The 27810-nt window shown below is 56.5% G+C and overlaps 9 protein-coding genes across 9 annotated transcripts; 3 read left to right on the top strand and 6 right to left on the bottom strand.

Annotated features, from left to right (window-relative positions):
* The first annotated feature begins 141 nt into the window (after window positions 1–141).
* On the top strand, window positions 142–1951 carry B0I36DRAFT_336238 (uncharacterized protein). The gene is made up of 4 exons (XM_046155583.1): window positions 142–454; window positions 564–915; window positions 1002–1298; window positions 1380–1951. Exons 1-4 carry the CDS (start codon window positions 177–179, stop codon window positions 1623–1625), a joined length of 1173 nt encoding a protein of 390 aa, XP_046006844.1. The 5' UTR covers window positions 142–176; the 3' UTR covers window positions 1626–1951.
* B0I36DRAFT_40929 (uncharacterized protein) lies at window positions 1647–4343 on the top strand. The gene has a single exon (XM_046161892.1). It carries the CDS (start codon window positions 1742–1744, stop codon window positions 4139–4141), a length of 2400 nt encoding a protein of 799 aa, XP_046006843.1. The 5' UTR covers window positions 1647–1741; the 3' UTR covers window positions 4142–4343.
* Window positions 4344–7213, bottom strand: B0I36DRAFT_40928 (GMC oxidoreductase). Its single transcript, XM_046161890.1, has 4 exons — window positions 6605–7213; window positions 5363–6534; window positions 5217–5302; window positions 4344–5142 (listed from the first exon to the last, which is right to left on the bottom strand). Exons 1-4 carry the CDS (start codon window positions 6988–6990, stop codon window positions 4546–4548), a joined length of 2241 nt encoding a protein of 746 aa, XP_046006842.1. The 5' UTR covers window positions 6991–7213; the 3' UTR covers window positions 4344–4545.
* A 759-nt stretch (window positions 7214–7972) lies between these two features.
* On the bottom strand, window positions 7973–9540 carry B0I36DRAFT_277217 (glycoside hydrolase family 61 protein). Its single transcript, XM_046151412.1, has 3 exons — window positions 9202–9540; window positions 8575–9139; window positions 7973–8450 (listed from the first exon to the last, which is right to left on the bottom strand). The coding sequence occupies exons 1-3, from the start codon at window positions 9303–9305 to the stop codon at window positions 8382–8384; spliced, it is 738 nt and encodes a 245-aa protein (XP_046006841.1). The 5' UTR covers window positions 9306–9540; the 3' UTR covers window positions 7973–8381.
* A 955-nt stretch (window positions 9541–10495) lies between these two features.
* On the bottom strand, window positions 10496–12880 carry B0I36DRAFT_253806 (glycoside hydrolase family 3 protein; the record flags this gene model as incomplete). Its single annotated transcript, XM_046150782.1, has 2 exons — window positions 10496–11944; window positions 12173–12880. 2 exons carry the CDS (start codon window positions 12878–12880, stop codon window positions 10496–10498), a joined length of 2157 nt encoding a protein of 718 aa, XP_046006840.1.
* A 5000-nt stretch (window positions 12881–17880) lies between these two features.
* On the bottom strand, window positions 17881–21094 carry B0I36DRAFT_253478 (glycoside hydrolase superfamily; the record flags this gene model as incomplete). The annotated part of the gene is made up of 6 exons (XM_046150760.1): window positions 17881–18325; window positions 18406–18436; window positions 18489–18822; window positions 18884–19243; window positions 19311–19849; window positions 20179–21094. Coding segments are annotated over 6 exons (2625 nt in total), but the record flags the coding sequence as incomplete, so codon positions are not given.
* Window positions 21095–22849: 1755 nt separating this feature from the next.
* B0I36DRAFT_277212 (uncharacterized protein) lies at window positions 22850–24453 on the bottom strand. Its single transcript, XM_046151411.1, has 2 exons — window positions 23837–24453; window positions 22850–23773 (listed from the first exon to the last, which is right to left on the bottom strand). The coding sequence occupies exons 1-2, from the start codon at window positions 24403–24405 to the stop codon at window positions 23122–23124; spliced, it is 1221 nt and encodes a 406-aa protein (XP_046006838.1). The 5' UTR covers window positions 24406–24453; the 3' UTR covers window positions 22850–23121.
* A 373-nt stretch (window positions 24454–24826) lies between these two features.
* Window positions 24827–27175, top strand: B0I36DRAFT_435850 (uncharacterized protein). Its single transcript, XM_046162788.1, has 2 exons — window positions 24827–24930; window positions 25003–27175. The coding sequence occupies exons 1-2, from the start codon at window positions 24873–24875 to the stop codon at window positions 26784–26786; spliced, it is 1842 nt and encodes a 613-aa protein (XP_046006837.1). The 5' UTR covers window positions 24827–24872; the 3' UTR covers window positions 26787–27175.
* Window positions 27037–27675, bottom strand: B0I36DRAFT_354833 (uncharacterized protein; the record flags this gene model as incomplete). Its single annotated transcript, XM_046157350.1, has 1 exon — window positions 27037–27675. One exon carries the CDS (start codon window positions 27673–27675, stop codon window positions 27037–27039), a length of 639 nt encoding a protein of 212 aa, XP_046006836.1.
* Window positions 27676–27810: the final 135 nt, after the last annotated feature.

Raw genomic sequence — 27810 nt, 5'->3', positions numbered from 1 at the left:
AAGGCTTCCCCCCAACACCCACCAATAACGCTGCTGAACCCTCCACCGACCATATGCGACGACGTACCACCCCGCTCCCCAGGGTCGGAACCTGAGCCATGTCGTCCGCCAGCACACCCAAGACATGGCGGGTCCGTGGCATCAACCCCCGATGTAGCCGCGCCTGCCTGCGCGAGATGGCAGCAGCAGCAACCTTCAGTGATGATCAGGCAGGCCCTGGTACGCGGATGATCCGAGTACACTCCCTCGCTCTCGAGCCGCATGGCCTGTCCCAGACAGCCACCGTCAGCCTGGCCGACGAGGCCCTCGGGACACCACCGCGCTCTCTGCCATGTTGTACCAGCCACCCCGGCCTACGAGATGGGCAAGAGGAGCAGTGGGTCTCAGAGATCGATGAGCATTTTCTGGGACTGACGACGCTTTATGCTCTGCCGCCTGATGATCATATGGTCGAGTGAGTACTCCCTTTTATACCAGCAGGCAGGCAGGGACAGCAGGGCCGTGAGTGAACTCGACCGAAACGAGCAGACACTGAGAATTTTTTGTTTCTTTGTTTCCCTAAGCATCCTTGCCATCTCTGGACTCGGAAGTCACGCGTTCGGCTCGTTCAAGCAACGTGGCGGCGAGCACATGTGGCTACGTGATGCGCTGCCAAGCCATATTGTAGCACCGCAGCAGCAGCCTGGCAGCCAGGCCGAGAATACCACCGGCAGTCGCCCTATAGCCCGAGTCATGATCTATGGGTATTCATCACCCGTCGCGGGCAGCAGCAGTGTGCAGAACGTGGATGACCTAGCTGGACAACTGCGCCAGCAGCTACTGGCACTCGTTGCTGCTCGGCCCAACGGGGACCACAGGCCGCAACGACCCATTGTCATTCTCTCACATAGTCTTGGGGGGTTGATTCTGAAAGAGGTATATAGCAATACCCTCCTCTCTCTCCTTCAAGGTCCCTTGTCGAATGCCCCTACGCTAACCTTGTCACTGAATGCAACCACCAGACCATCATCTCCCTGGCTTCTTCTCAGGACAGCAACGTGGTGAGCCTCCGCAGCGCCATTGGCGGTCTCGTTTTCTTCGGCGTGCCGCATCTCGGCATGGACATCGCCTCACTGGAGCCGATGGCTGGTAGAAAAGGGCCCAACAGGGCCCTCCTGTTGTCTATCGGGCAGGATAACTCGCAGTTTCTCAGTCGGCAGACACGCAAATTTCCAGCTGCACTGGAGAAGTTGGGTAGCCCACAGAGACCAGCAGAGGTATTCTGCTTCTATGAGACCGCCGAGTCACCTACCCCAGTGGTATGAAGAAACTTATATTGGCGGACATCATCCCTGCGTAAAGGACGTTCTAGCGCTGACTTGATTTTTCTTTTCTGGCAGTGGAAAGATGGAAAGTGGGCAATGGACGGTCCTAAAACGATGCTGGTGTCAGTGCCATCCGCGACCTACTGTATACCCCAAGCAGACCCGCGCAATCACACCTGCGCCATTAACCGTTCGCATTCCGAGCTTGTCAAGTACGCTCCACACGACGACGTGTATGATCTCGTAAGGTCCAAGTTGCAGGAGATTGTGACACGTGCTGTCAGCGCTGCTGCCCCCCACCCTGTGCACGAAGCCGAGTAGGTGCTGCATGACCCGCAAGCGCCGCGCGCGCGACAGACGCAAGTTGGGTCGAAAGCTGACGGTATTCATTCAGACCTGATGATAAACCAAGGCCAAAAGTCACAACCCTCATCCCGATGCGACGAAACAAGAACTTCACAGGCCGCACCTCGATCTTGACACAGCTGTGTGAGACCTGTTTCCCCGGAGGTGCTAGTGGCGAAAACCAGGACACGGTGGCGCTGTTCAGTATTGGGGGCCTGGGGGGCATCGGCAAGACGCAGGTTGCGCTCGAGTTCTCGTACTGGGTGCGGGACAACATGCCTGAGTACTCGATTTACTGGATCTCTGCACTCAGCATGGACACATTCAACCAGTCGTGCTGGGAAATCCTCGACCAGCTTGGGATGATCTCGGGAGAAGAACGCAAGGACCTCGACGCCAAGAAGCGACTGAAAGACTATTTGTCGAGAAGCCCTGAAGCTGGCAAGTGGCTGCTCGTGGTGGACAATGCCGACGACGTGAGTCTCGTAAAGGAGATGCGGCCTTATATACCGCACAGTGAGAGTGGCATCACACTAGTGACGACGCGCACTGAGGACGTGGCGTGGGAGATCTCGACGAGCCCAGCCCTTGTCAACCTCGACGTCATGTCAACCGATGAAGCTCAGGAGCTCCTGAAGAGGTCACTCCTTGCGGGCCGAGTGCCCAACTACAGCGAGGAGTCGGGCAAGCGACTGGTGGTAGCACTGGACATGCTGCCGCTGGCGATCACGCAGGCTGCGGCGTATCTGAACCGGAACCGACTGTCGATCCAAGAGTATCTGAACCTGCTACAAGGCCGAGAAGAGGAAGCGAGACGGCTGCTGAGCTTTGCGGGGAGCTCTGCGGAGCAATGGCCAGCAGAGAAGCAGCAGCGGCCGCAGTACAATGCCGTCATGACGACGTGGCTGGTCTCGCTGGACCAGATGAAGATGAGCGAAAGCGGCACAGGCACGACCCGGGGACCCATGGTGAAGCTGTTGATGTTTCTGTCGCGAGTTGAGCCCAAGGCGATCCCCAAGCGGATGCTGCCTGAAGTTGGGGGCTCTGCCGCGGTGCTGGCCAACACGATCGGGACACTGCTGGGGTATGCGATGCTGACGAAGCGGGATGGCCAAGTGTACGACATGCACAGCCTGGTGCAGCTGGCGATCCGCAGCTGGGTGGCGCGTGAGGGGCTGACGGACGAGGCGAGGACATGGGCGCTGGAATGTCTCGAGGACAAGATGTACCTTGAAGAGTATTACAGCAAGGCATCGCGTGTTGTGTGGAGCGAGTGCCTGCCGCATGCGCTGCGGGTGCTGACAGAGAGCACCCACAAAGCGCAGTCGTACAACCGCGCCTGGCTGGCACACTGGGTTGGATATTGCCTGGCCGCCGATGGGCGATGGGACGAAGCACTCGAGTGGACAGTGGTCTATGCCGAGGCCATTGCTGCCATCTATGGCTGCGACAGCGACGAGTATGTGAAGGCACAGTGCCGCCTGGCAGATGCCTATCTCGACGCGGACCGGCCCACGACGGCGCTGTCCCTCCTCGAGTATTGCATCGCCAGGTGGCACGAGACGCGCCCCGCTGATGACAAGTGGCTCGTCCATGCACAGATGCTGCATGGGCGCACACTGCGCAAGCTCGGGCACGCTCGCCAGGCCGTCAAGGTGCTCGAGAAGCTCGTCTCGCCTCTGCCCACGGACCACCCCGAGTGGGGACATGCTCACAACGACCTCGCATTGGCTTGTAACCACACCGGACAACACGACAGAGCAGTGCGCATCTTCGAGCAGGTCCTCGCGGCTACGCAGCACACCCTGCCTGCGGACGATGCGCTCCGAATAGACTCAAAGTACGGCCTCGCGCTCGCCTGCCTCAGCACCGGCAAGGCACCTACAGCAGTCATGTTGCTCAAAAATGTGCTTGCTGCCGAGGAGGCGCAGTACCCACCTCACCACCAGGCCTTGCTATTCACACAGCAGGCACTCGCTCAGGCATATCTTGGTGTTGGTGATCCCACACAAGCCCTCGACATTATCCACCACGTTGCAGAGATGAATACCAAGACGCTACCTCCACAGCATGCCGATTCTCTGACAACACAGCACTGGCTCGCCGAGGCCTTGCTGGCCATGGCAAAGGTCCATCAGGCTGTCAGCGCCCTCGAAAGAATTATCCAGTATTACCCAAGAACAACACTCTCCGATCTAGAAGGCAGCTCTTTTGAAATGCGCCTGTTACGCGATGTCTACGAAGCACTCGGTGACCTGGACAACGTCGAACGCCTTGGGGAAATGCTTGCAGAGATCGATTCCATGATTGAAGAAGCTGAGCGGCCACACGGCGAGCAGTCTGAAGGAGAACCGTCTTCACACGCACTGTTCCGCGGCGACCAGTCTGCTGATGAACAATATAACCATGAACTGCCACACACGGCACCATCAGCCGAAACTGACGATGAAGACCAGTCAGACGGGGGTGTCGAACTAACTAGTGGTGTCTGAGAATCTCAGACGTGGCACCAATACGCGCAGCCTTGGTCCATTTGCTCGACCCTGTTGATCTCAACTTGGCGGCCAGGGTGCTGTGCTTATTGTGAGTACTCATCGACGCTAACCTCCATCTGGCTGGTTCATCGGAACTCGTAGGCTCGATAAGTATACTCGAGGGAGTATAGTCCCATGTAAATAAAAACTTCCATGCTTGACTATCAAGTGACTGGAGATTAGTGATAACTGTGTTTCAACATTGGCCTGAGGCTTAGAAAGAAAGGGGACGGTCATTTTGGTTTCCGAAGGCGTTGCTACGGACTTGAGTGTAAAGTGTGTCCAGTACTATTGTACAGCCTCAAACACAATCAAACAGCTTCGGCGCAAAGAGAAGCTTGCAATACTACAGAAACACATAATCAAATCCCCAACGCCTTCATGTCGGCAATAATCCCCCTCGAAGTATGATCCGAAATCGCCATGGCCGTGACCATGGGATTCACACCGCTGGCGCTCGGGAACACGCTCGCATCAGCGACGTACAGACCCTCAAACCCCCACACCTTGCCCTTGGTGTCCACAACACCCTCGTCGGCAGACTTGCTCATCCGGCAGGAGCCCATCTGGTGCGCGCAGCCCCAGGGGGAGGTCGCGGGGTTCCCTTCCTTGCGCAGATGCGCCAGCCACTTCTCGAACCTCTCGGAATCGTCGATCCCGCTCTCCGGGGGAGACCGGAGAAACGGCTCTACGGGTACCAGGGAAGGGCGGATCTCGTATGCGCCAGTGACAAACAGGATCCTCGCGAGGGCGATGAGCCCCTCGAGGCCGTGGGCGCGGTCGAACGCGCTGGGTGTGTAATCAACCTTGGGTTTGCCGGTCTTGGGATCTGGGTAGACATAGCCGGTGTCGCGGTCGCGCGGCATCGAGAAGAAGGTGCCCATGTGGCGGTAGCGCAGGGCCGAGAGCTTAAAGTCGATACCGGAGCGCCACGCGTAGTTGGCAAGGGCGAGGAAGGGCTGAATAATCATCCGCTGTCAGAATTTTGGTGTGCACGTCATGGCAGTGTGAATGGTATCTCATCAGGACTTACAATCATGCACAGGGGCTCGAGCTTCGTGCCGTGGCCCTCACCGTCGAGGTTCTCGAATTCCGTGCAGACACTGCTGATGGCACAGCCTGGGCGGAGGAGTTAGTGCGTTTGAACATCAGGGAAGTCACTTGCCTAAGCACACTCACCCTCCCATGGGTTGGTCTCCTCTTGCCAGAACCCGGTTATCACGTTGACTGGATGAAGATACAGATTCCGGCCGATCTGTGGATTCGACAGCCCGCTCTTGCGCAGAATGACGGGGCTCCAGATCGTGCCGGCCGAAATTATGACCTTCTTGGCCTTGATGACTACATCGCGAGTCGTGCGCTCGCTTAGCGGGCCGTTGAGGCCACCCTCCTTGTCACGCGACACCCACTTGCCCACGATACCGGTCGCCTTCTTTCCCGATGCAAAGTCGTCAAATGTGACCCTCTCCACCGTCAGACCCTCGATGAACTGGGCGCCCGCCTTAGCCGCAGCAGGCAGCCAGCTCACCGCCGGGCCCTGCTTGCCGGACGAGCCACAGCCCAAGTGGCAGTGGCCGCAGAAGTGCTTCTTATTGCCCGAGTTGTGCGGCGTCACCTTGGCCTTGTAGCCGAGCTTCTTACAACCTTCGAGCAGACGCTCGCTGCGGTGGTTCTGGCGGACGTGGGCATCATTGACGCCCATGAAGTCGCATACGCGGTCGAGCGACTGCTGGAACTCGGGGCTGGTGAACAAGGGCATGCCCTTCTTCTTGGCCCACTCCTCCCGGACGTAGTCGGGCGTCTTGAGCGAGACGCCCCAGTTGACGGTGCCGCCGCCGCCCCAGGTCGCGCCCGCGAGGATGGTCATGCCGCCATCGCTGGTGCCCAGGAGGCCGTGGTCCTCGAACAGGTTCCACTCGCCAACCTCGGGGCTCATGGGCAGCATGTGCGGCGCGTAGTGGTACCCTTTCTCCACAACGAGCACCTTGTACCCGGCCTCGGCGAGGTTGCGCGCACAAACGCCCCCGCCACAGCCCGAGCCAACGATGACGACGTCCGTTTCGATGGTCTCGGGTTCGGTGCCCGCGGAGAACTGCCTGAACTGGTACTGGGCGGGCTTTTCGGCAGACTTGTAGTCCTTGGGCACCTCGGACCAGCCGACGAGGTGGGTGAGTAAGGGGCTGGTCATGATCCAGGCGCGCTGGGCGAGCATGCTGACGGACTTTGCGAGGCCGCGGAAGGTGGCCAGGCGGGCATTATGCCAGGACTTGAGGAGCGCCTCGCGGGAGGCGATGGGGAGCTCATGAACGGGCTGGAAGTAGCCAGTCAGGGGATAGCACAGCCAGCGAGTACTGCGAGGATGTCAGTAAGGGCTTTACCTGGCAAGGTCTCATACTCGAAGTAGAAAAGTTGTCCACTCACGCAAGCAGGTTGAGGACGGAGGCAATCTGGGCAGTCATCTCCTTGGGCAGGCTGCCGAGGGTGCGGACCATGTTCTGCTTGAAGCGCTGGTTGTCCGAGGGCCGCTCGCGGAGGACCTGTTCGAATTCCTCGCGGCTGGGCGGGCTCGTGACCTTATCGCAGACGGTCTTGTAGTACGAGTCGAACTCTGCCTTGGGCACTCGATACTCGTTGTTGGCTGGGGACGAGTCGGCCGGGTCGCCTGGCACGATGGAGGGGATTACGGCATCCATGAGGGCATACCAGACGGTCCATTGGGAGGGCGTGAAGAAGCAGTCGTCGGTGACATCGGGTGGGAGCTTGAGGGCGTGATGAGGCAGGCCGACGGCCTCTGAGACGGGCGCCATGGTGGTGATAGTCGCAGTGACTGTAGTGTTGGTGATTAGAGGCTGTTTGTTTGAAGCGCTGTCACGAAGTTTGCTGTACGTGTAGGAAGGCCAGAAGGGCGAGCTCTTGGCCTTTTGCTAGGAGGGCAGAAGGATCGAAGTTTGAAGAGAGCCGAGGTCAGGAATGTGTGAGACGGGCAGTGCTTGTGAGGCGGATGGCAAGCCATCAAGCAAACAAGGTTCGCCTCTGCTTGGGGCAGCCTCGGCCCATCGAACCACCACTGCCCAACTCCGCCATGGTTGTTGCACGTGCGGCTGGCGTGCGGGGCGCCCGCCCGCGTATCATGGCCCGAGTCACATCAGTAGCGCATGCATGCTTGTGATCGGGCCCGTAAGCCTCTGCCGAAATAGATAGGTGCCGTCTGAGAACCAGCATACCTTAGCCTTTGCGGCAGGACGCAGTGGTCTGACGTGGGACTGCAACGCGACAAAGGATATGTCTAGGACATGATGCTTAGGTACTTAGACATATTGAGTGCGTGGTATAGAGCATCCGATCCGCAGCTGCAGAGCGACAGTGCCAAGGAGTTGGCAAACGCAGTCTCGAGGATGGACGGGAGGGAGCGATGCTGCCCCTCGGGAGGAAGGGACCCTGGTCTTCCCCGCAAAGAGGCGTCCCAATGCTCCACAATGCTCCACACTCCCCTCAGCTGGCAAAGCGGGGCCAGCAGTCGGCCTGAGATGCTTCAAGCTTCAAATGCTAAAGCTGCCTGACCTTGCGAGCTTGGCCCCCCGCGCTAGCGTTTGTGGTATCAGGCGGGGGCAGCACGCGGGCTAGCCCTGGCTGGTGGCAACCTCCACGTCTGAATGTTTGCCAGACATAGCGATGTCCTCGACTGTAATATAGACAGGCCACCACACTGTTGGATCTCGGCACGGGTGATATCGTCAGCCGCAACCGTTTATTGTGTGGTGCGTCACTTAGACTTCCAGGGCGCATTTTGGGCATGAAGGGCCTGGTGTTTGATGTTATCAGCTCCGAGGAGTAGGCCTTGAGCAGTAGCCGGCACATTTTCGGCGCCATGTAGCCACCAGCACAGAGCACGCTACGTATAAGGCTGCAGCTACATGAAGAGACAGTGCGGTCTCAAAGCCTTCAATGACATTAATGTTCCGAAGTCACGTGTACTGACAACGAATTAGTACTCCAATCTTGTGGAATGTTTCCGTTTCGGCTACAAAGGGGATATGCTAAAAATAGTCCTGTCAAGACTTGAAATCGCGTGGCTTTCCACATGCCTCTGCCTCTGCCTCCACCCCCCCATCTCCAAACATCGTGTACCACAAGAGCCTTGCGACTCGACTGCAGCAACCATGGTTGTTTCTTACTCCGAGACCCAGAGAGTTGTTGCTTAACCACGGAAAACGGGCGGGCCGGGCATGGTGTACTTCTGAGGAAGAGAGTGGTTGTTGATGTTGAACTGTGAGAGAAACATCCAAGGTCAGCGTGAAACAACTACAACACGAAAGGGTGAGAGCCCTTGGTTTGTCCAAGAGAAAAGGAAAAGGAAAAAAAGAAAAAAAGGAATAAAAAGACAGACTCACGCTGATGTTCGAGTCGCTCTGCTTGGCGTAGCCCGGGATCGAGGTCAGGTACGAGCCGCTCGGCAAGGCTGTGCCCGAGCCAGTCACCTGGAGCTGGGCACACTCAGCATACCACTGAGGCGCGTTGGCCTGGTGCAGCGCAATGAGCTCGTGGCGGATCAGATAGTTGCCCGGGGCGAGGTTGGGGATGGTGCTGGTGAAGCCCTTGTTGCCGCCGACGAGCTTGGCGATGCCCCAGCCCGACGGTGTCTCGGAGTCGAGGAAAACGTTGACGCCGTCGCCCGAGAAGCCCGACTGATCGATCTTGAACCAGTTGGTGCCGCTGCCGTCGCAGCTAGAGAAGTCTCCGCTGCAGCGGTACATCCAGACCATAACAGGGCCCTGAGAGTGCGTCCACTGCTGCCAGATTGCCTGGATCGAGTCGCCGGGCTTGACCTGAGCGGACAGAGCGGCCGAGGTGCCGCCGTTGCAGCGGATCTTGGAGTCGCTGGCCGACAGGGTGGGGTTGTAGTCGGGCCACTGGCGCTGAATCACGGGGGTCGAGCTCGGAGCGAAGCCGTTGTAACTGTGTTCCCGCTTTGTCAGATATCTCACGGCAGTGCCTCGTAGTGTGTTGGTGTTGCTCACCCTTGGTACGTCTTGCCGGCGATGACGTAGCTAGTGACAGCGCCGTGGGCGGCGACCTCTGCAGCGAGGAGGCCAATGGTAGTAAGGACGGAAGTGAGCTGCATTGTGATTGCGTTGGACAAAAAGTGATGTAGGTTTGGGGTGAAAACACTTCGCGATGTGCAGACACCTTCTGTCTCAGCACCAAGTTCGTGACGAGAACCAGCTATTTATCACTGCGACACCCCTGCCAGTGCGTTGCCATCGCGGCCATGGTCTCCGAAACCTCATAAATCCTCGGTGAGATCGTCGGTATGTTCGCGATCTGCAGCTCTAAAACAAATCGCCGGTGCCCGTTTTCGGCTCTTTTCCATACAAAGCCATCACAGGTCCTGATGCAGCAGATCTTAAGTCGCATTAAAGACGTCCCGACATTGCGGTTTAATAAGCGCTCGTCCAATCACGGGTCATGATCTGGCTGATCCAGAACGCTGTCATGGAAGGGCTGGCTCCGTGCCGGAACGGGGGTCCGGGATTAGACAACGATGCAACCACGGTGCATAATACCAGGCAGCTTATCAGCGACAAGCTCAAAGTAGGCACGACCGTGGCGCCCAGTTTGCATACGCACTTTTGTCAATTATAAGTCATGACGTACACATGGATTACATTTCTGTTGCTCCCTGTTCCGACAAGTCAGCATGCCCACAAAGCGAATGCCAACATGAGGGCGGCGATGAGAGTGTAACTGACGGCTTACGACACATCAAGAACATATCCACTTTTTCCGAATTGCGTTTGGTCGCATGTCTACTGGAAGCGATCTCAATAGCATCTCAATTAATGCATCTGTACTACGGGCCGCAATTCCTTATGTCGTGATCCCATGTCCATTATCAGGCCCACTCAAGAAGTCACGACTGGCAGTGAAACCAATTCTCGTTGCCTGCATCATTGCAACATTGTCGTGCTCTCCAGATGAAGTTCGAGCGTGAAAATTAGAGTGGCTCGTAAATTTCAACGCAGAGTCACTATCCCAGCCCCTATCAGCGTCAACGCATGGTAAAAGAGCATCATGAGACAGCAGACATATCATCTTAGAGGCAGTCGTGGATCATACACGTGAATCCTGCGTTGTTTGAGGATGTTTTCACAACAAAAATCGGTGCGATAGACTGTAGTTGCTTTTGTACACGTGCGCCAATCTTTTTCAATCGGCTTCTCGCCCACTATGATCTTTCCAAGGCTTTTCAAGGCACGCCCACGTCCTAGCACCCTGCCGACCGCATCAGACCCCTTGAGAATGCTGTGCATCTTACGAAACCTGAAGAGTGCCCCGAAGACGCAAATCACGGCTGCTCGCACCAACACTTATCCCGAAACTTCCCTTCGGGAGAACCCACTTCTTGTTCGCGACGTCCCAGTAGCTCAGGTCACGCCTGGTCAGGCTGAAAGTCGCGGTACCTGACTGTCCCGGCGCGAGCGCGAGCTTGTCGAAGCCACGCAGTTGTCTGGGCGGTGTCGAGGGCGCGGACGAGGGCAGTGTGACGTATAGCTGCGCAACCTCGGCGCCCTGCACACCCCCCGAGTTGGTGATGGTTGCGGTCACCGTGGCCACGGTATCCCAAAGGTCTTGCGGTCCGCCAGGAAAAATGGGGCCGGTCGCCGGCCCAGAGGTCGCTGAAGCGGAAGACACTGCAAGGCCGGCGTAGGTGAAGTTTGTGTATGAGAGACCGAAGCCAAACTCGTAGCGCGGCGAGATGCCTGCCTGGTCGAAGTGCCGGTAGTCGATGAACAAACCTTCTGGGTAATTGTCAGCGCCTGACACGACACGAGTGCCGTAATCGGAAGCGGCCTTGGCAATGGTGTACACGAGCTTGCCCGAAGGGCTGACATCTCCCCAGAGAACGTCGACGAGGGCATTGCCACTCTCCTGAGATGGCAGACCGGCCCACACGATGGCCTTGACGGATGGGTTGGACAGAATAGACTCGAGGATGATGGGTCCCACACTGTGCGCAACAACGACGACGTTGCTGTTGACGTCGGCGACAGACTTGACAAGGGCGTTGCCGTTGTGCCATGGATCCAGGTTGTTGCGGTCGCCCGCGTTGCCCTCGACGCTCAGGTACCCCTCACCCGCGTCCGCGGTGATGAAGACGAGGGCGACATCTGCATTCCGGGCTGCATTTGCTCCCTGTGAGGTATCATCCGAGTTACTCTGTACGACTGTGGTACCAGAAGATGAGGCACGCTGAGAGATGGCATCGTACGGGGCGACAAAGTATGGGTACTTGACAGATCCTGAGCCCCAGCCCATACCGAGCGCACCGTTGTTGCAGGCCTTGTCCTCGCAGTTGGGCCCATTATTGGCGTGGTTGCCCTTGTAAGCGCCGGTGCCGATCACGGCGATACGCGCCGGCTTCTTCAAGGGCAGCACTGCGTTGTCGTTCTTGAGGAGGACGATGCCGTCGCGAGCCACGGCCCGCACGTTGGTCTTGTGGGTGCCTTGCACGTTGCGGGTAAGGTCGACACTCGGGTAGCCCTGGTCCTGTCCAAGAAGATACCACGGCGCCAGGATACGGAGCACCATGTCGTCTACGCGCGTCTGGTTGACGCTGCCGCTGTTGATGGCGCTTGTAAGTGCCTGGCCCCAGTAGACGTCGCCGCCGTTGAAGTTGCTCCCAGGCATCGACATGTCGAGCCCAGTGTTCGCAGCGGCAACAGTGCTATGTTGTGCACCCCAGTCGGTCATGATGTACCCCTTGCAGATCTTGTTAGCGCTGCAGTCTCTCGTCATGATTGTGATCGTGGGAATGTGATTTTGAGGAGGTTTAAACAGTCCGAGGTTGGCAGGGAGCCACAGTTTCCCGTCTGGGCAGGCGAGGAAAAGTGGGACTCAAAGTGGAACCGCAGGGCGGCTGGCTCGTCCTGCTCGTCATGGGCAGCTGGAACGCCGTCTTCGCCAGGCGCCCATAACACATGCACTTACCTTGAAGCCAAGTTGGTCCTTGAGTAGCTCCTTCATCACATAGTTGTTCTCGCAGGAGTACGTGCCGGAAACACGGTTGTACGAGCACATGAATGACGCAACGTTGGCCTTGACTGCATCCATGAACGGCCACACGTACAATTCATGGACCGTCCGGTCGTCCGCGCTGCTCGACATGGTGTTGCGGTTGAGCTCCTGCTCGTTGAGGATCCAGTGCTTTGCCGTCGCCTGCACCCCGGCAGACTGCATGCCCTCAACCGTCGCTCTCATGCCCTCGCCGCTCAGGTACGGGTCCGGGCTGAAGCCTTCCCAGTTTCTCCCGCCCTCGGCAAACTTCCCCAGAGCACCGGCAACGGGCCCCAACATATTATGTACTCCCAGTTGTTTTGCCTCCACGCCCAGGAACTGTCCGCGCTGCCGCATGAGCTCGACATCCCACGTGGACGCGGCTTGTACACCGGGCGTGAACGCCGTAATGGAGCTTGCATACCGCACGCCGAGCGGCCCGTCTTGAAGACACAACGAGGGGAAGCCGATGGCCGACGCGGCGTGCACGTTACCTACGCAAGGGCCCTGGTTCCAACCCACGCCTGTCACAATGCCAACTTTGTCAGACAGCGAGAGCTTGGAGAGAGCCGTGCGGGCTTTGGTGTAGGCTGCGTCCCATGAGTTTGTCTGGGCAGAGGCTCCGGTCGGGGCGAGTGCCATGAGCACTGCCACGCAGACGGCCTCGAGATGCATCGTTCTTGTCGTCGAGGGGAACGGGTGGGGGAGAAAAAGTGCTTCGACTTGGGGCGAGTGTCTGCGTCAAAGACCTATTCGTAGCCAGAGCAGAATGGGCCTGCCCATCCACCGGAGTTTATGTACTCGGGGCCAAAATGCCATGCAGCAGACTACCAACGGGCCAGCCATATGGCTATACCTCGGGGGAGGCATCTCCGCGATCAACTGCCGATCACCAAGTTTTCCAGCACGCATCCACCTCGCTTCCTGCCGCCCGTGACGTCGAGCTCTTGGCTGCCGGTATTGCGCCGAAGTAGGGTCGTATTATATACCCCCAGACTACCTTGTCAGCTTAATATCTGGGGTTGTGCGGGGAATCAACAGGGGTGAAATGCCGGCCCGCCGCCCTGATGACCAGCTCATTGTGGATTTTTCCTCCTGCTTCTCCACACTCACATGTTCCTCATCATTGATAGAAAGCTCGAAATGGACGTGATGTTTTCCCCGGAGAAAAGCCGCCAGCGTCAGCAAGGCTCTGGGAGGGGTCGTTCTTCGGGACTGCGGCATCGTCCTTCCTGCTGGAGCTGTTCCCAGCCGAGGCACATCCAAACAGGTCCCGAGACCGTCTGGGTACAGGGCACAGGGTCTCCTAAGAAGAGAAGTACGACTGTATGAGGCCCATCCAGAACGGTGAGCCCGTGTAAACCATGGCAAGCTTGATATGGTATTTATTACATAATATCTTGTGCAATCCTGACGTGGCGACACATCCCAGTACAGAGCGGAGACACGGCCCGGGCATGCGTTGTGGATCTCGGGGAAATGCAATCGGCTGGGGTCGGCCTTGGCTCGTGGAATTTTTCGTGCCCAGCACAAAAAAAGACAAGGCGCATTCTAGAAGACTATGATGGTGGAATCCAGATGCTGACAGGGCTGCTAGAGCTTTAGAGTAAGGATCAAAGGTCACAAATCGTAGCGCATGTATGTTCTGAGATATGCTAGGCCTCAATAGACTCCTGCTACTCCTTACAGTCAAAGCATCCAACAAGACCACCAACATCCCTGGCAATCTTATCCGCTTCACTTGTGTCAAAAGGGACTTCTGCTACAGCTTCAAATTCGGCTAGGCATTGAATTGTCTGAGGATAAACTATCTTAAAGAGTACAAATAGAATGATAAGCTCTGCCGATTCTGCTTCCCAATGAAGATCCCTGGCCTCCTTGCCACTACTTAACAAGCACCAGTGCATTGGTACACCCGGTTGTACGTAGTTTGAATCCATATACCACACACCTTTTCCGCCTCGGGAGCTTTTGTGCAGATGCCGATCTGCTTGCTGGAGCCCTGTTCGAAGACTTGATAGTCACCGGGGTCGATGCGCTTGTAGCTCAGCTTTTTGCCGCAAAGATCGCCGGTGAACTCCTTCTCCGGCCAAGGATAGTAAGGAATATCACCCTCGGCGCCATCCAGTCTGGGCTCAACTTTGTCCATGGCGTCACAGCTGCCCCAGTCGGATAATTTGACACCTTGGCCGTACCAACCCGACTCGAGCTCGCTGACCCAGGTCACATCGGCGAGATAGAAAGTTGCTGGACCTGTTGGGAAGTCATCATCATCACCACCTCCTCCTCCGCCGCCGCCGCCGCCGCCTCCACCGCCTCCACCGCCATTGCCGCCACCAGGCTGCTGCGGAGGAGGGCTCGGCTCGGAAAAGTCTGGAGGTGAGCCAGTTGGTGTTGGGTTGCAGTAGTAGCCCTCGCATCTCACGCCGCAGTTGCGCTGACATGTTGGCTGCGGCGGGCCTGGCCGCCATGTGACGGGCCTTGGCACTGGAATGTCGCCAACCTCGCCGCCGCCGCCGCTACCACCGTCTCCATCGTCACCATCTCCCGGGCCATCTGGCGGAGGCTCGCAGGATCTACGGTCGAATTGACTGGCCTCTTCTCCCGCGCGGCGGTTCACTATTGGACAAGTACCGAGGTCGTCTGGGATGGTCGGGCACACCAGCTTTCCCTTGTACCGGAGATCCTGCCCGTTGATGAGACATGACTGTTCGAGCACCTGACCGTTCCAGATGAATTTGATATGCCGAGCAAACGGGTTTTGGTCCTTCCATGGACCGTCGTCGATGTTCAAGTCCCTTTCGAGCAACTGGACAAGACGTTTGACGTTGCTGGGGATTATAAGCTGATCTTTCCATTTTGAGGGAAGACCTCGGTAGTAAGCCACGAGTCCAGCAACCTTGGGCGCCGCGAGCGATGTGCCCTTTTGGCGTTGGTGGGTGCCACCCGCAATCGCTGTCTTGACTTGATCGCCAGGGGCGTGCACAACACGATCGCGACGGCCGTCTCTGAATAGCTGGCTGAAAGGCGCCCAGCGGCCGGCTCCATCTGTGGCTCCGACGACAATTGAGGACTGCGCCAACGTGCCCTTCTCCATGAGGTTTTGGGGATAGCCTGCGCCTGCGGCGCTTCCTTTGTGGCGACTGTTGCCAGAGGCTGCAACAAGCACGGCGCCAGTGTCTGAGAGCTCGTCGAAGATCAGTTGCAAGACTCGTCCAAAGGCCGCAGGCACCGTGCCGGATCCGATCACCCAAGACATGCTGACGACGACCTTGCCTTCTTTTGCGTTATCCTTCAAGACGTCGTCGAGGACCAGTACCAGCGCCTCGAGGTAGCGCTCCGCCGGATCATTCGGGTTGCCCAACACAGCACCTGTGTGGACTGGGACCAAGATTGCCCTTCGTGCGACACCGAGATTGGTGCCGACCGCCATGGCCGAGACGGCAGTTCCGTGCATACAATCGTTGCTGTACCCGTTACCCCAGTCCTGTGTGCGAAGAGCAGTGGCAACTCTGACGCCAATGAACTCGGGATGCCTCGTGTCGACGCAAGATTCGACGACATAGATGTACTGCTGTGCGCCCGCCGACTCGTGGAAGTAGTACTTGTGCATCGAGGCTTCCTTGTCCGCGCCTGGGTTGCTGGTGAAATCTGAGTTGGTAGCCCAGTCGTCGGCATACGGCGGTGCTGAGATTTGCGAGTTAGCCCAGTCCGTGTATTGAGTAACCTGTCTCTTCGCAATGGTGTTGTTGTTGGCGTTCGGCTCGTCATCAACCTCGCCTGTCTCGTGGTCGTCAACGTCATCCTCGGAATCAACATTCATTTTTCGTGCTTGTACTGGGTCCATGCCAGTATCGGGATACCAGGCCCTGTGGCGGAAGTCCGTGGGATCGTATATGACCTCGACCTGATTTGTCCAGGATTAGTGGTGTCTTTAACGCAGGGTAAGGAGGGGCCGGGCTGTCACATACCGCTTTCATTTTCAAGAGTTTGGCGTGCAAGGCTTCTGGCAAGCTCGACACATACCAAAACGCCGTGAATCCCGACGTTTGAGACTGGATGCGTTTCACTTGCACCGTCGTCTGACCAGTTTGTATCCTGGTCAAGCGCCGGGCGAATGCAATATTCTCCGCGGATGTGTCCCACACATCTTTGAGGAAGATGATGACATTGTTTCTGGCGCAGAACCACTGAGTTGCAAGCCTGATATCATCAGCCCAGGAGAGCTCATCGTCCTCGCTAGCTCGTCGGCCCAGGTGGACCAGGGCCGATGAACCCGTGTCCGAGGATTTAGGACGAGGCTCGATGCTGTCGGCTACAGTGGGCTCCGGTAAGTCAAGCTCGACCGTGGGGGTCACATCAGCGGCCAGTGCTGCGGGTACGGTCCTTTTCGGGAGGGCGCAAGAGATATCATCGGTTGCGGTCGCCTCGTCGTAGTCCTTGACCGCGCATCCATATATCGTCGCACACGTCTCAATCTCACGGGAGGTGACGGTGACGGTGGTCGAGCCCTTGTCCTCCAGCCCATAAGAAGTCGTCGTCATGCAGACAGACGCTGATTTGGTCTCGCACGGCCCGGGCTTCTCTGGAATGCCTGTGGGCTTCGATCCTGGCCCGATTCTGCATCATTGGCGTCAGGAAGTCAGCTAGCTGTCGTCCGGATCGGAAACATCAAGAGCGAGGGGAGAGCTTACGTGATCTTTGGCCAAGGCGGCAAGCGTGGCCCTTTCCAGTTCCAGCCAGACGGCCACGGAATCAGGCCAGGGGGTGGCGGTCCACTATACATTGATGGGCTGGTTAGCCATGCTCTTTGCCGTCTGATCTTTTGTCAGGTCTGCACGACTTACGGTCCAATGATACCCTCGGGGAGTCTCCATTTCCATCCCTTGATCTCAACACCACCCAATTTAATGCATGACTACCAAAAGTTGGAGATGAATTAGCGTTTCAATTCTTCGGAGCGATACTCCAACGGCCGTGCCTGTGGCAAAATAGGTAGGAAGTAGACGTACCGAGAAGAACCACAATGCACAGGGTACCACCACAACGTCGTCGTCATCATCGTCGTCGTCATCATCATCTTGAGGCGGTTCCGTCACTGGCTTGAGCTCGTGTGGAAGCTTGTACCAATTTGTCCACGTTGGGAACGGGACCGTGGGCCCGGGGGGGTCAGGAATCGGCACGTCCGAAGTTGTAGGAATATTGGAAGGCGATACGGTGTTATGCCAGCTTCCAGGGGGCCCCTGTGTCACCTGAGGCCATGGTGGAAGGAAGATGGTTCTGGTGGTGGTCAAAGTCTTGCCCTCACTAACCCACGTCACTGGCACGCTAGTAGGAGGAAGCGTGATGGAGGGGTATGGCTGGATGACCGTCTGTGTCCCAACATTGGACGGGATCGGAACGTTGTAGAAGGGAACCTGCTCGATGGTCTGGGGCGGGACCTTGATCGTAATTGTTGTTGTCGTCGTGCCAACTTGTAGCGATGTTGTATAAGGAGAAATGGAGATGGTGGTGGCCGATGGCAAAGGACTTGGAGCAAAGACAATCGTACACGGTGCTGTGCAACCCATAGATGGGAATGTGTAGACTGGGGTGCCAATGTATACCACGTCCTTGCCCGATCCCGGCGAGGTATCGCCCATGAGGTCGACAGCCCAGTCCGTGGCGCCGCCAAAATTAAGCCCCTTGTATCGTGCGACACGCCGGTCCTTGGTCTCCTGACTCATATAGCCTACGTATTCGACATTGTTGTAAATGAGGATATCTGAGTCGGACGCTTCGTCAAAGATCTGCTTGAACGGCGCGGCCTTGCTCTTGATGATTTCCTCAATCTCGCCATTTGCGATGTAACCCCCTGTATTCGTGCACTTTCCGGGTTGAGCGGGCGAGTCGTTGCGTGCTCCGAGGTACAGACAAGATGGGCCCCAGCAATTGGGGTCAGCCATCTTGAAACTACGACCGTAGCTCGTAATGCCGACTATGACCTTGTTAGAGGGGACTCCGGCTCTGGTGATCATGGCCAGAGAGTTGATCGTTTCCGTGATGTTGACATGTGAACGTAAACAATCTCCATTGGCACAACCGGTACTGTACACAACGTGGATCGCATCAATGATCGTGATTCACGAAAAGTAAACAGAACAAAATCTGAGAAGAAAGCAACTTACCTAGCCCATTTACTGCCGGCGTCCCATTGACCTTGTGAAAGTGAGCTTCAAGTGACAGCAATGCGACTTGATGGAGGACTTACCATGCAAATCATACGTCATGTAGACGATGTAGGTCAAAATTTTGGACATGGCGGCGATGGGGAAGTGGCGCAGGTACCAGTAAGATGCGGGAGCCGCAATAGCTACCGACTTCTCCTTTGGCAGGCCATTACGAACGAGTGTAAGGAACTTCAGATAGTTCGCACCATCCTCCTTCGTTCCAGGGTCAGATCCTTCAATATCATCGGCTCCGGGGTACTCCCAGTCGAAGTCGACACCGTCAAGTTTATTGTCGTTCACAAACTTGATAATGTTGTCAGCGAACTTCTGCCTGTTCGCGGGCATGACACCCTGACGCATGATATGTGATGTTCCCTTTTGCGTGTTTCTTGTCAGTTGTGTGCAAGAAGCCGAGGCATTATGGTCAGAGACATACCGGCTCGTTGGAGAACGCCCACCCTCCAAACGATATGATTTTCTTCGGGCCTGTCATCGCCAGAAACTTCACCCACTGTTCTGTAACAGTAGCATCGGTACTGGGAACAAAATCATTGCTTATGTGGCCGAAAGCAAAGTGGATATGTGTGATTGGATCCTTAACCTCGGTGACGTCCATATTCAGGCAAGGACGGTCGCCATTCCAGGCCTCGAAATAGCCAACCCGTATAAAGTTCTCAGGAGGAGTGTCGTTGTTGGTGATCTCGATTTTGCCACAGTTGGAGATACAGCCATTTGTGTTCGGTTCATGCGTACCTGGAGTGTCGTCGATACTCGTATCGGTACAGAACTCATCGGTCTGGTCAGGGTTCCTCCGTCAGCTTTTTACTACAGGTCTAACTTGCACCGCCCAGCGGAAAACTTACCAGACCACAATAGCCCCATCCTGAGCAGCAGACTTTCAGGGGGCACGGGTTGAGATCCTTGATGTCTGTCCCATCATCAGGCCTCTCGGTTCCTATCACCTGTGGGCCACAGGTGACATTCTGAACCTGGTTTGGCATCGGGGGTCTCCCGTCACTGATACAGATCTTCTGGTCAGCCAGCAGCTGGCCACACCCAGCCCAGCCCCAAGTCTTGCCGACATTGAGCTTGTGGATCTCTTCCTGGGTTAGATGATATTTGTCGGCAATCGCCCAGCACCCGTCGTCTTTCTGCACTTCATGCACGGCGCAGTCTCCGTTTTCTTGTGGTTTCGGTTTGAGATCTGGCTTGTCACCTGTAGAGCAGCACACGGCGGTCTTGGGCATCAAGTTGTTGCAGAACGCCGTCTGGTCGCCACCATTGTACTCCACGAGCTTCGCCAGGGAGATGCTGCAGCGGCTCGCAATACCGGGGCAAGTATCACCCGACTCGACCATGGTATACTTGCACTCGTTTCCGGCCATGACTATTGAGGGTTCAGCTTAGTCGGGAATCACACTAGAAAACTTGGGAGCGAGACTAGGGAGAGATGGAGAAAATGACAAGCCTCGCTGGCCAACTCACCTGAAAGCTGGGTGCCCCCATCAGAGCAGCACAATTCGTCGCCGGTAGACATGCTGCTGCAATATGAGTCGTCGATGCCATTGAAAGCGTAGAGCTTGTCCAGGGAGATGCCACATTTCTCTTGGGCGATGGACCAGCAACTATCACCAAAATTGACCTTGGCGATGCGGCAGGAACCCGCACGCCGGCTCTTCTGATGCAGAGACTGGCGAGGATGTATGAGGTTGGTGTGCCTCAGATGGCGACCCAGCAATGATGATGTGTTGTTGGTCTGTGTCTGGTTCGAGGGCAAGTTTGTGGTCGAGTCTTGTGTGAGCGGGACGGCAGGGATGAGCACCATCGTCTGGTTCTGAACCGTGCTGCTGCCGTCGAAGCCCTCCATGCACTCGCCGTCTGCCCAGCCGCTGATGGCCTTGTGGACACTCCGCAGATCTCCATCGGCATCAGCCACCATTCCGAAGACGTGGGCCGCCGAGCGCTCGCCGGTCGGGCCGCAGACTTGCATTGCCAGGCGCGAAGGCACATCCTGTTTGGCGTCGTTGACACGATGTATGAACGCGTCCATGAGGGACGAGACCGAGGATTTGTGGACCTGACCACCAGCATAAAGCCCGACAACAGTCTTGCCAGACTTGGCAAAGATGGCTGTCAAGCGGTTGTTGGGGTCAAGTGCGATCTGGTGCTGGAGCTTCAGTGCAGATTCGGCAATCTGGGTGACAGCTAGTTGAGACGCTGGCGGACCACTCCAGCCGGTCTGGAAGTGGGCTGTTGCGTTGACCACGTCGGCGTTGGCGAGTGCGACTGGCCCGTACTTGCTCGAGGCCGGTTCGGCATCCGTGGCACTCGAGGTGCATGCCTTGAGGACCAGTTGCCTGCCTGGCGCGTCCAGAGGGAATCGCAGCATGGCTTCGAAGATGATAGTCTGGTCACATCGACCCAGCTCCTCTATCGAGAGAATTCTGGACCAAGAGAAACTGGTCGGCCCGGAGGCAGCGCATGATGACGGACAGTACGCTCTCGCCGATGTCGTCTCAGGTTGGAGTAGACCAGGAAAGAATGCTAGATGAGTGGTATTGCTGGGCTCTGCAGATTGTGCCTGGACGGGAGCACCCAACTCCCAGGCACATGCCAGCAATGCGGCGAAACGACTGCTCAACCTCATCGTGACAATAGACGAGGTTGCTTGACCGGAATCCGACTATCTGCTAGGGCAAGCATCGTCTGCTCGAGTTGAGTTGCAGACTGCATTATATAGTCGCAACAACACGGCTTAAAAGTCTAGTATGAGCACCGCCGCGGAGGATGCGACTTGCTAGACTGAATTTGGATCAGTCAACGTTGCGTCGCCGATTCAGCCGAGCAGCCGAAGTCACCACAAGTTAAGTGACACCGCTGCGGGACTTGCCGTCCCTGTGACGCCCACTGAAAGGGTCGCCTGCTCCTTCATTCCGTCAGGGGAAGCTGGCAAAATTCCAAATGCAAGTTTCTGCGGGATTCTCAGCTTCTCCACGGGAGCAACCGAAAAAATGGTCCGCATGGATTTGGAGGTCGAGGCGTGCTCACCCTCATCGAGCGATGCTGGGGCTGTGATTGGTCGTAAGAAAGGGGACCCGTATAGTAGAACCTGCTCCAGGTTACTCTGACATGGATCACCCGTATAGGATCATCCGGTTGTGGAGTTCCCCCACCCTGATGACTTGATGTCAGCTCTCTTGGATGCAAGGCTGGTGTGATTTGCAGCCTAGTGCCACTGCACTGGTTGCTGGTGTTTGCCCCCAATAAGGACCAGATTGGCGTGAGACAATGTCGGATTATCTTTGACTTCGAAACGATCCTATACCCGACGCCGTATTTTACGAACAGAGAATGACAGGCGGCAAGAACCCGTAGGAAAGGACCAGTTTGAATATGCTGTTCGTGTACTCCTCCCTGTAGCGAAGTCCCTGGAGCTGCGTGCAGACTGACGGACCCCCTGGTAGTGGCTTAGCCTTGGCAGACCGGGGGAGTAAGCTTGTATTGGTGATTGATATTGTCCTTGAAATGAAGCCCTTAACCAGCCGGGCAGACAAGACATAAGCCGTGTGGATACCGTGCCCCAGCACATGCAACGTTGCCAAGTAGTGATCCTTTGTCAACCCCACAGTGTTTTTCGTCCTCACAATTCAAGGGTTCTGCAAAGGAGGGTGGCATTTTCAGCGGAGGCGTATGGAGAACCAATGGCAGCGTGCGGCCTATAGTCTAATAAGGCGAGCAATCATGCGTAGGGCTAGTTGTGCCTGCGTCCTGCTCTCGTAAGCGAGACGCGACGCGACCAGCTACAGAGTTAATCGGAACCAGGTCAACCATACCCGCTGCACGGTGTTCCATCATGGCGGACAACGCTATACCTCCTCGGGAAACCTGGAATGCTTTGGCTGTGGTCGAGAAGTACGGTAAAGACTTTTCAGACCGGTGCTGCACGTGCAATGTAGCTCGTCCCTGCTTGACCTCGCTGAATGTATTACGCTCTGGCGTCACGTGGCGTTTCTCTATGTCGGCGGTTTCTGTGCCCGTGTCAACAATTAGGTTATTCAACGCGCTGATAAATAATCGCGAGATTCGACCTGTGTGGATCATGCTAGTCACGGGTTTTGCCGTTTCATTGTCCAAACCCCAGCGGTCGCTATGGGCTCAGGGTGGCCGTAGTGTACTTCGCCGTACGCGAGAAGGTCTGTTCCCACACCATGGAGCTCTCACTCGTCCGTTTTTTTCACGAGAGGGTGAGAATAGACTTGCTTCCCCAGACCTCGTGAACATGACGCCGCCTCAATTCGAATGGTAACTAGGCTGGGGAGCTCTCATCCCGCGACACCAATCACAATTTGAGCGCATCGACGATCACATTTGAGCTTTGTGCAAGGCCCCCAAAAACACAGCCACCGAAGTCACGTCTACATGTAAGCCTGTTCCTAGCAGTTCTATAATTCAGTCGAATTCTTTCACTACCATTGTTCCGTTCATGACGAGGGATAACCCGAAGCTCAACCAGCTAAGGCTCAGCATCGACAGAAGCCTTGATGCCAATGGCCCATAGAACAGAGTAGTAGTCAATGTAAGACCGTCAGTCTTTTCGGAAGCTCATGCCCCCCAAACTCGTGCGCGAAAAAGAGATTTCATGCCCTCCGTGTCGTGCGTCATCACTTCCGGCTACTAAAATGGCTCGAGATGTCCTTTCTTGATAAGCGGCTGCTTGGCCACTGGCGTAATGCTCACCAATGCAGGCCTTTTCTGCCGCCAGTGCAATGTCCCGTACCGAAGCAGCTCCGCAAATGTGCCCTGTCCTCGATCTTTGCCCGCATTCTCAGGCATGTCCAGCATCGTGCCCAGCTGCACCGACGCCAAAATGTTCCCGCCGCGAAAGATCTTCTGCATGCTCCCTTGCGTCAAGATCTGCCAAACAACCTTGTCTGCCAGCCTGTACTCTTTGCTGTCCTTGTCGATGTCGAGGCGCGTGGTTAGGATATCAAGCAGACTCTGCCCACCTACATTGAAGCCTAGAAGCATCTCCGCCCTCCAGGCTTCCTGTATCGCGTCCATCCAGAGAATTTTATTGAGCCAGTAGTCTGAGCACGAGAACCCGTCGGCCGGGTCGGCATCGAGCATGGTGAGACGTCCCCAGACGACGATTTGGATTGCGTACTCAAACACTTGGGTCATGGGTACTTTGAAATCGGCGGCTATGCCGTTTTCGGCCTTCTCGAGCTTGTCGGGAGGAATTTGTTTGACAAACGAGACCAAAGGATGGTCTGCAATGCCGAGGAGATTGGTGCGGCCTTCCCATAACGCGAGAAAGACTTCGTGCCTGACAAATGCTCAAGTTGAGTGAGTGTGGATGTAGAAGCCGCAATGGAAAAGGGGCTCTTACCAGCGTCGAATGAAGGGATCGCCCTTTTTGCAGGCCACAAAATAGTTCAAGATGCCGTGGCTCGGCTCGACCGCGACAGCAGCCTCGATCGGAGTCGCCGGATCCTGGATGACATCCCAGCATACCCGATCGAGATGTCTGACCAGGATGGAGCCGACGTCCATCCAGACACCACCATACCGCGTGAGTACTGGCCCACGGACCAGATCAGCAGCATGCTGGCCAACATACGGGCCGTCCATGGTTCGATTCACAAACGCATCTGCGAGGTCGCGACGCTCGAGGAATTTCAGGGCGTAGTTGGGTGACTCGGGCACGTTATCCAGTACCCGGACTGTCCAGGAGTCGCCGCAGATGCGCACCCAGTCTATGACATTGCGTTTGCACCAGGCCGGCATGGTCGCGATGCCGGAATCCCAGAATGCCCAGACGCACTTTTCCGAGGTCACAGGGGCATGTTGGAGCAGCTGTTGCAAAACCTCTTCGTCGGACTTTAGTGCATGGCTGGACAATTCTGCTACTTCCTCGAGCAGGTCCTGGTACTGTGGCGGGATGTCGAAATGCGCCATAGTCTTTGCGATTGGGCTCTCAATCGTGCTGCTTACTACTTGTTGAGGATGAGATGCAGCTGGCAGACTTCAGGCATCTGGTCCCAGGACCATCAAGCTCTTATACAATTTCTGGAGAGGGTCCCGTATCGCCCCAGCACAGCACCCTGGAAATCGGCATTTGATTGCCTGCCACGGGGATACCGGCCGCGGGACTTACCACCAGGTACGTGCTTGTGACATTTCCAGCGAACCTTTCTGCTGGTGTTCACAGGACCCTGCTGCTTATTCATGATTGCCAAGACCGTCTGCTGGCACGCGCTGATTGGTGCAGGCAGACTTGGTGCATGAACAACTAGCCTTGCTGTCTGCTGGCCCCTGTTTGTCTCGACCAGCTGTTCTTCTCCATTTCGCCGCACGCTGCCCCGGATCTCAGTCAGCAAACGAAGCCACCCACTGCATGTAAGCAACGATGGTCCGTGGACGACATGCCGGCAGACAAGAAGCCAGAGCGCCAGAAGGCGTTTGCAACGCGAGCCCGCACAGGTAAGACGGCTGGATGAGGCATGACCACCCGATATGACCACAACTGGCTAATGAAGACCAAACTGGCCCCAGGCTGCAACACGTGCCGCCGAGCCCACAGACGATGTGACGAGTCCAAGCCAGTATGTCAGCGATGTGCCAGGCTGCAGCTGGCCTGTGGCTACCCGCAGCCCAAATCGGACGGCAAGGCCTCGGGCGTCGCCCTCAGTAGGGGCGTCCGCCCTCTGGCACCCGCGATCCGCCATGAACTGTCCCCATGCGCTCACATTGCTGCAAGTCTGGACCCTCTGAGCACACTCTACTTTGACTACTTCAAATGCGTTGTGGTTTCCCAGTTATGCACACAGCCCGACGGCCCGACAGGTTTCTGGTCCACGACCCTGCTTCGCGAATGTACACACGATCTGTCTGTCCTGAACGCAGTCATCGGCATCGGCGCCCTATCTAGGGCACGGCACGAAGCACTCTATCGTCCTTCTCTTCAAGGTCAAAACGGAGTCCCAGAAGTGCTGGCGTCTGCGCACTATACCCCCGCCGTCCAGCACTACTCGAAAGCCATTGCTTCCTTTCGACAGCGCATCAACACCACAGCCTCACATGAAGTCGTTCCTGCTAGGACTCTGCTCGTCTACACCATCCTCTTCTCCATCTTCGAGACTCTCCACGGCAACACCAGCGCCTTTGATCACCTCGTCGCCAACGGCCTCCGCCTGTTTCACGGGCGGCTGCTTGGCAATCATGCCTCTCCTCATCGGGATCGTCTCGTGTCACCACGGGCCCCCGATGACAGCGACGTCTACGACGCAGAGTGCTTCCTGACCCGGACAGCCACATGGAGCGCCATCTTCTCCCCGATGTACCCTCAGAGCAGACAAGTCCTTGCGTCGATGGCCGCGCAGTCCTCCTCGGCCAAGTGCGAGCTACTGCTCGGCCCGCCGCCCCCAGACAGGAAGAGCGTCTCAGTCAAGGGCTTCTGGCAGACGTGGTGGCAGTTCATCACGAGGGCGGTATTGTGGCATTTGCGGGCGCGGACGATCTTGGACCAGATGGAGCAACGCCAGAAAGTGGACACGCATACCGATGATGGCAACTACAACAACAACAACAACAACAACTACGGCGAGAGTAACGTGGATCTCGAGGACCCAATAGCAGCGGTCACACTTGCCCAGATCGAAGAGGAACAACGACTACTCGTAGCCCGCAGCACCCTCTGGAGGTCTGAAACGAAAGCAAGACTTGACGAAATCGTCTGCTCCGGTACGACCAAGGGCAACTGTGCTCGTGACGCTCAGATCCAGGCAGACAAGCGGATCCTCACCATGATGATCTTCGACGTCCAGATCTGCCATCTGTCTGGCTGTTTCGCCCTCGACTCGTCCGAGGACGCCTGGTCGACGCAGTCCTGCCTGGACGAGTGCAACGCGGCTCTGGACGTGGCACAAGACATCGTCGCCGACCTCACTGGTCCCAGCAGTGACGCACACGAGTCAATAATGAGCGACGGCCTGCTCATCGGCCTGCTCCAGCTCGCCCGGGAGTGTCGGGAATCCCGCGTGCGATGGCGCGCGTTCGGCCTCGCATTGCAGCTCGTCTTGCGGCCCTCGACTCGCCATGTCAAGTCGTTTGTCCTGGGCATGTGGGCGTGCATACAGGCGGAGGAGAAAGCCCGGGAGCGCGGGACGGGGAGAATACCCATGTCGCACCGGTATTACTGGACTGCGGCGTCTTGGGACGAGGGCCGTTGCGCACTGCATGTGACTATTACGAGTAGGGAGCCAGAAACTCCTGGGGAAGTGAGGAAGCAGGAGAGTTTACTATTGGGACCAGAGATCTGGAAACTCTTCCAAGCATGAGAGTTTGCACGTGTCTGGTCTGCAGCTGTCATAGCATGACTTAGAGAACAAGTCGTCACGACGAAGAATCATGACAAGAGAACGGTGGGTGCCATCGTCCTCGATCCATGGCTCAAATCAGGCATCGCCATGGACGGTAAATCAATCAGTCGATACTCGGGCAGAAGAATCTAGAAAATCATGACAGAGAAGACCAGTCAAGGAATGCATGAGAATACTATGCATCCTCTATAGTGTTCATTATCGTCTTCTAGGTAACCCAGTATCCCATTACACCAAGCATAGGAAACTGATTCATTAGCCCCAAAAGTATTTCTGTATCCTTCAGAAGCTTTCCGCAGTGGATGCCTACATGCTGGTTTAATAAGCCCCCTTCGTTGCTCTCAAGCATATATCCAATAGCAAACGCATTCTCTGCTCCCGTTGTCCCCGTTACAAATCGTTGACAGTGATCCGAGATGTGATCAGACGCAGGACGGAGCTCATCCGCGTCGATTGTATGGGACCGGTCACCATATCTCTCGTCATTGTTGACGACAAAGACTATGACGCCGCTGTCTCGTTTGATGATGGACTCGTGGGGTAAGAGCTTCCGGCCCGGGTCATCATACCTCTGCACGTCGCCGATCAGCGCGTTCACCACCCTCGCGGTGGCGTCCTCGTCCGGATGGCGGTCGCAGCCGCAGGCTCTGTTCCAGAAACCCCCGATTTTCCGTTCGAGTGGGTGAGCAGACGCAGCGGGGAGATCGGCTGTAGTAGTAGACGAGTGCATGTGGCCGTTGTCATGGCCATGGTGACCACCCTGCACACCGTGAGCAATCAAATAATGGCCTTCAGGACTACCAACAACATTTTTCGTCCACGGACCAACGACCCTTGCAAACGTCATTTTGGCCTGTAGAGTGGTAGTACAATGCGCACGCTTTGTGTACGGACTACGTCAGTCGTTATCTCATTTATCTCATGATTGCCAGGTAGAGAAATAGGGAGAGACGCGGGAAAGGAGCCCGGTGACGTTAAGCTT

Source organism: Microdochium trichocladiopsis (genome assembly GCF_020744255.1).
Source record: "Microdochium trichocladiopsis strain MPI-CAGE-CH-0230 chromosome Unknown B0I36scaffold_11, whole genome shotgun sequence".
Taxonomy (NCBI): domain Eukaryota; kingdom Fungi; phylum Ascomycota; class Sordariomycetes; order Xylariales; family Microdochiaceae; genus Microdochium; species Microdochium trichocladiopsis.
This window is presented reverse-complemented; position numbering and strand designations above follow the sequence as displayed.

Bases quoted from the DNA above. Each gene is read 5' to 3' on its own strand.
- B0I36DRAFT_336238 (XM_046155583.1), top strand. From the start codon at position 177: ATGGCAGCAGCAGCAACCTTCAGTGATGATCAGGCAGGCCCTGGTACG. The intron at 455-563 runs GTGAGTACTCCC...TGTTTCCCTAAG, and splicing joins CCTGATGATCATATGGTCGA to CATCCTTGCCATCTCTGGAC. The intron at 1,299-1,379 runs GTATGAAGAAAC...CTTTTCTGGCAG, and splicing joins CCGAGTCACCTACCCCAGTG to TGGAAAGATGGAAAGTGGGC.
- B0I36DRAFT_40929 (XM_046161892.1), top strand. From the start codon at position 1,742: ATGCGACGAAACAAGAACTTCACAGGCCGCACCTCGATCTTGACACAG.
- B0I36DRAFT_40928 (XM_046161890.1), bottom strand. From the start codon at position 6,990: ATGGCGCCCGTCTCAGAGGCCGTCGGCCTGCCTCATCACGCCCTCAAG. The intron at 6,535-6,604 runs GTGAGTGGACAA...ACATCCTCGCAG, and splicing joins TCCGTCCTCAACCTGCTTGC to TACTCGCTGGCTGTGCTATC. The intron at 5,303-5,362 runs GTGAGTGTGCTT...TCCTCCGCCCAG, and splicing joins GGAGACCAACCCATGGGAGG to GCTGTGCCATCAGCAGTGTC.
- B0I36DRAFT_277217 (XM_046151412.1), bottom strand. From the start codon at position 9,305: ATGCAGCTCACTTCCGTCCTTACTACCATTGGCCTCCTCGCTGCAGAG. The intron at 9,140-9,201 runs GTGAGCAACACC...GCGGGAACACAG, and splicing joins GCCGGCAAGACGTACCAAGG to TTACAACGGCTTCGCTCCGA. The intron at 8,451-8,574 runs GTGAGTCTGTCT...TTTCTCTCACAG, and splicing joins AGAGCGACTCGAACATCAGC to TTCAACATCAACAACCACTC.
- B0I36DRAFT_277212 (XM_046151411.1), bottom strand. From the start codon at position 24,405: ATGGCGCATTTCGACATCCCGCCACAGTACCAGGACCTGCTCGAGGAA. The intron at 23,774-23,836 runs GTAAGAGCCCCT...AGCATTTGTCAG, and splicing joins GATCCCTTCATTCGACGCTG to GCACGAAGTCTTTCTCGCGT.
- B0I36DRAFT_435850 (XM_046162788.1), top strand. From the start codon at position 24,873: ATGCCGGCAGACAAGAAGCCAGAGCGCCAGAAGGCGTTTGCAACGCGA. The intron at 24,931-25,002 runs GTAAGACGGCTG...AACTGGCCCCAG, and splicing joins TGCAACGCGAGCCCGCACAG to GCTGCAACACGTGCCGCCGA.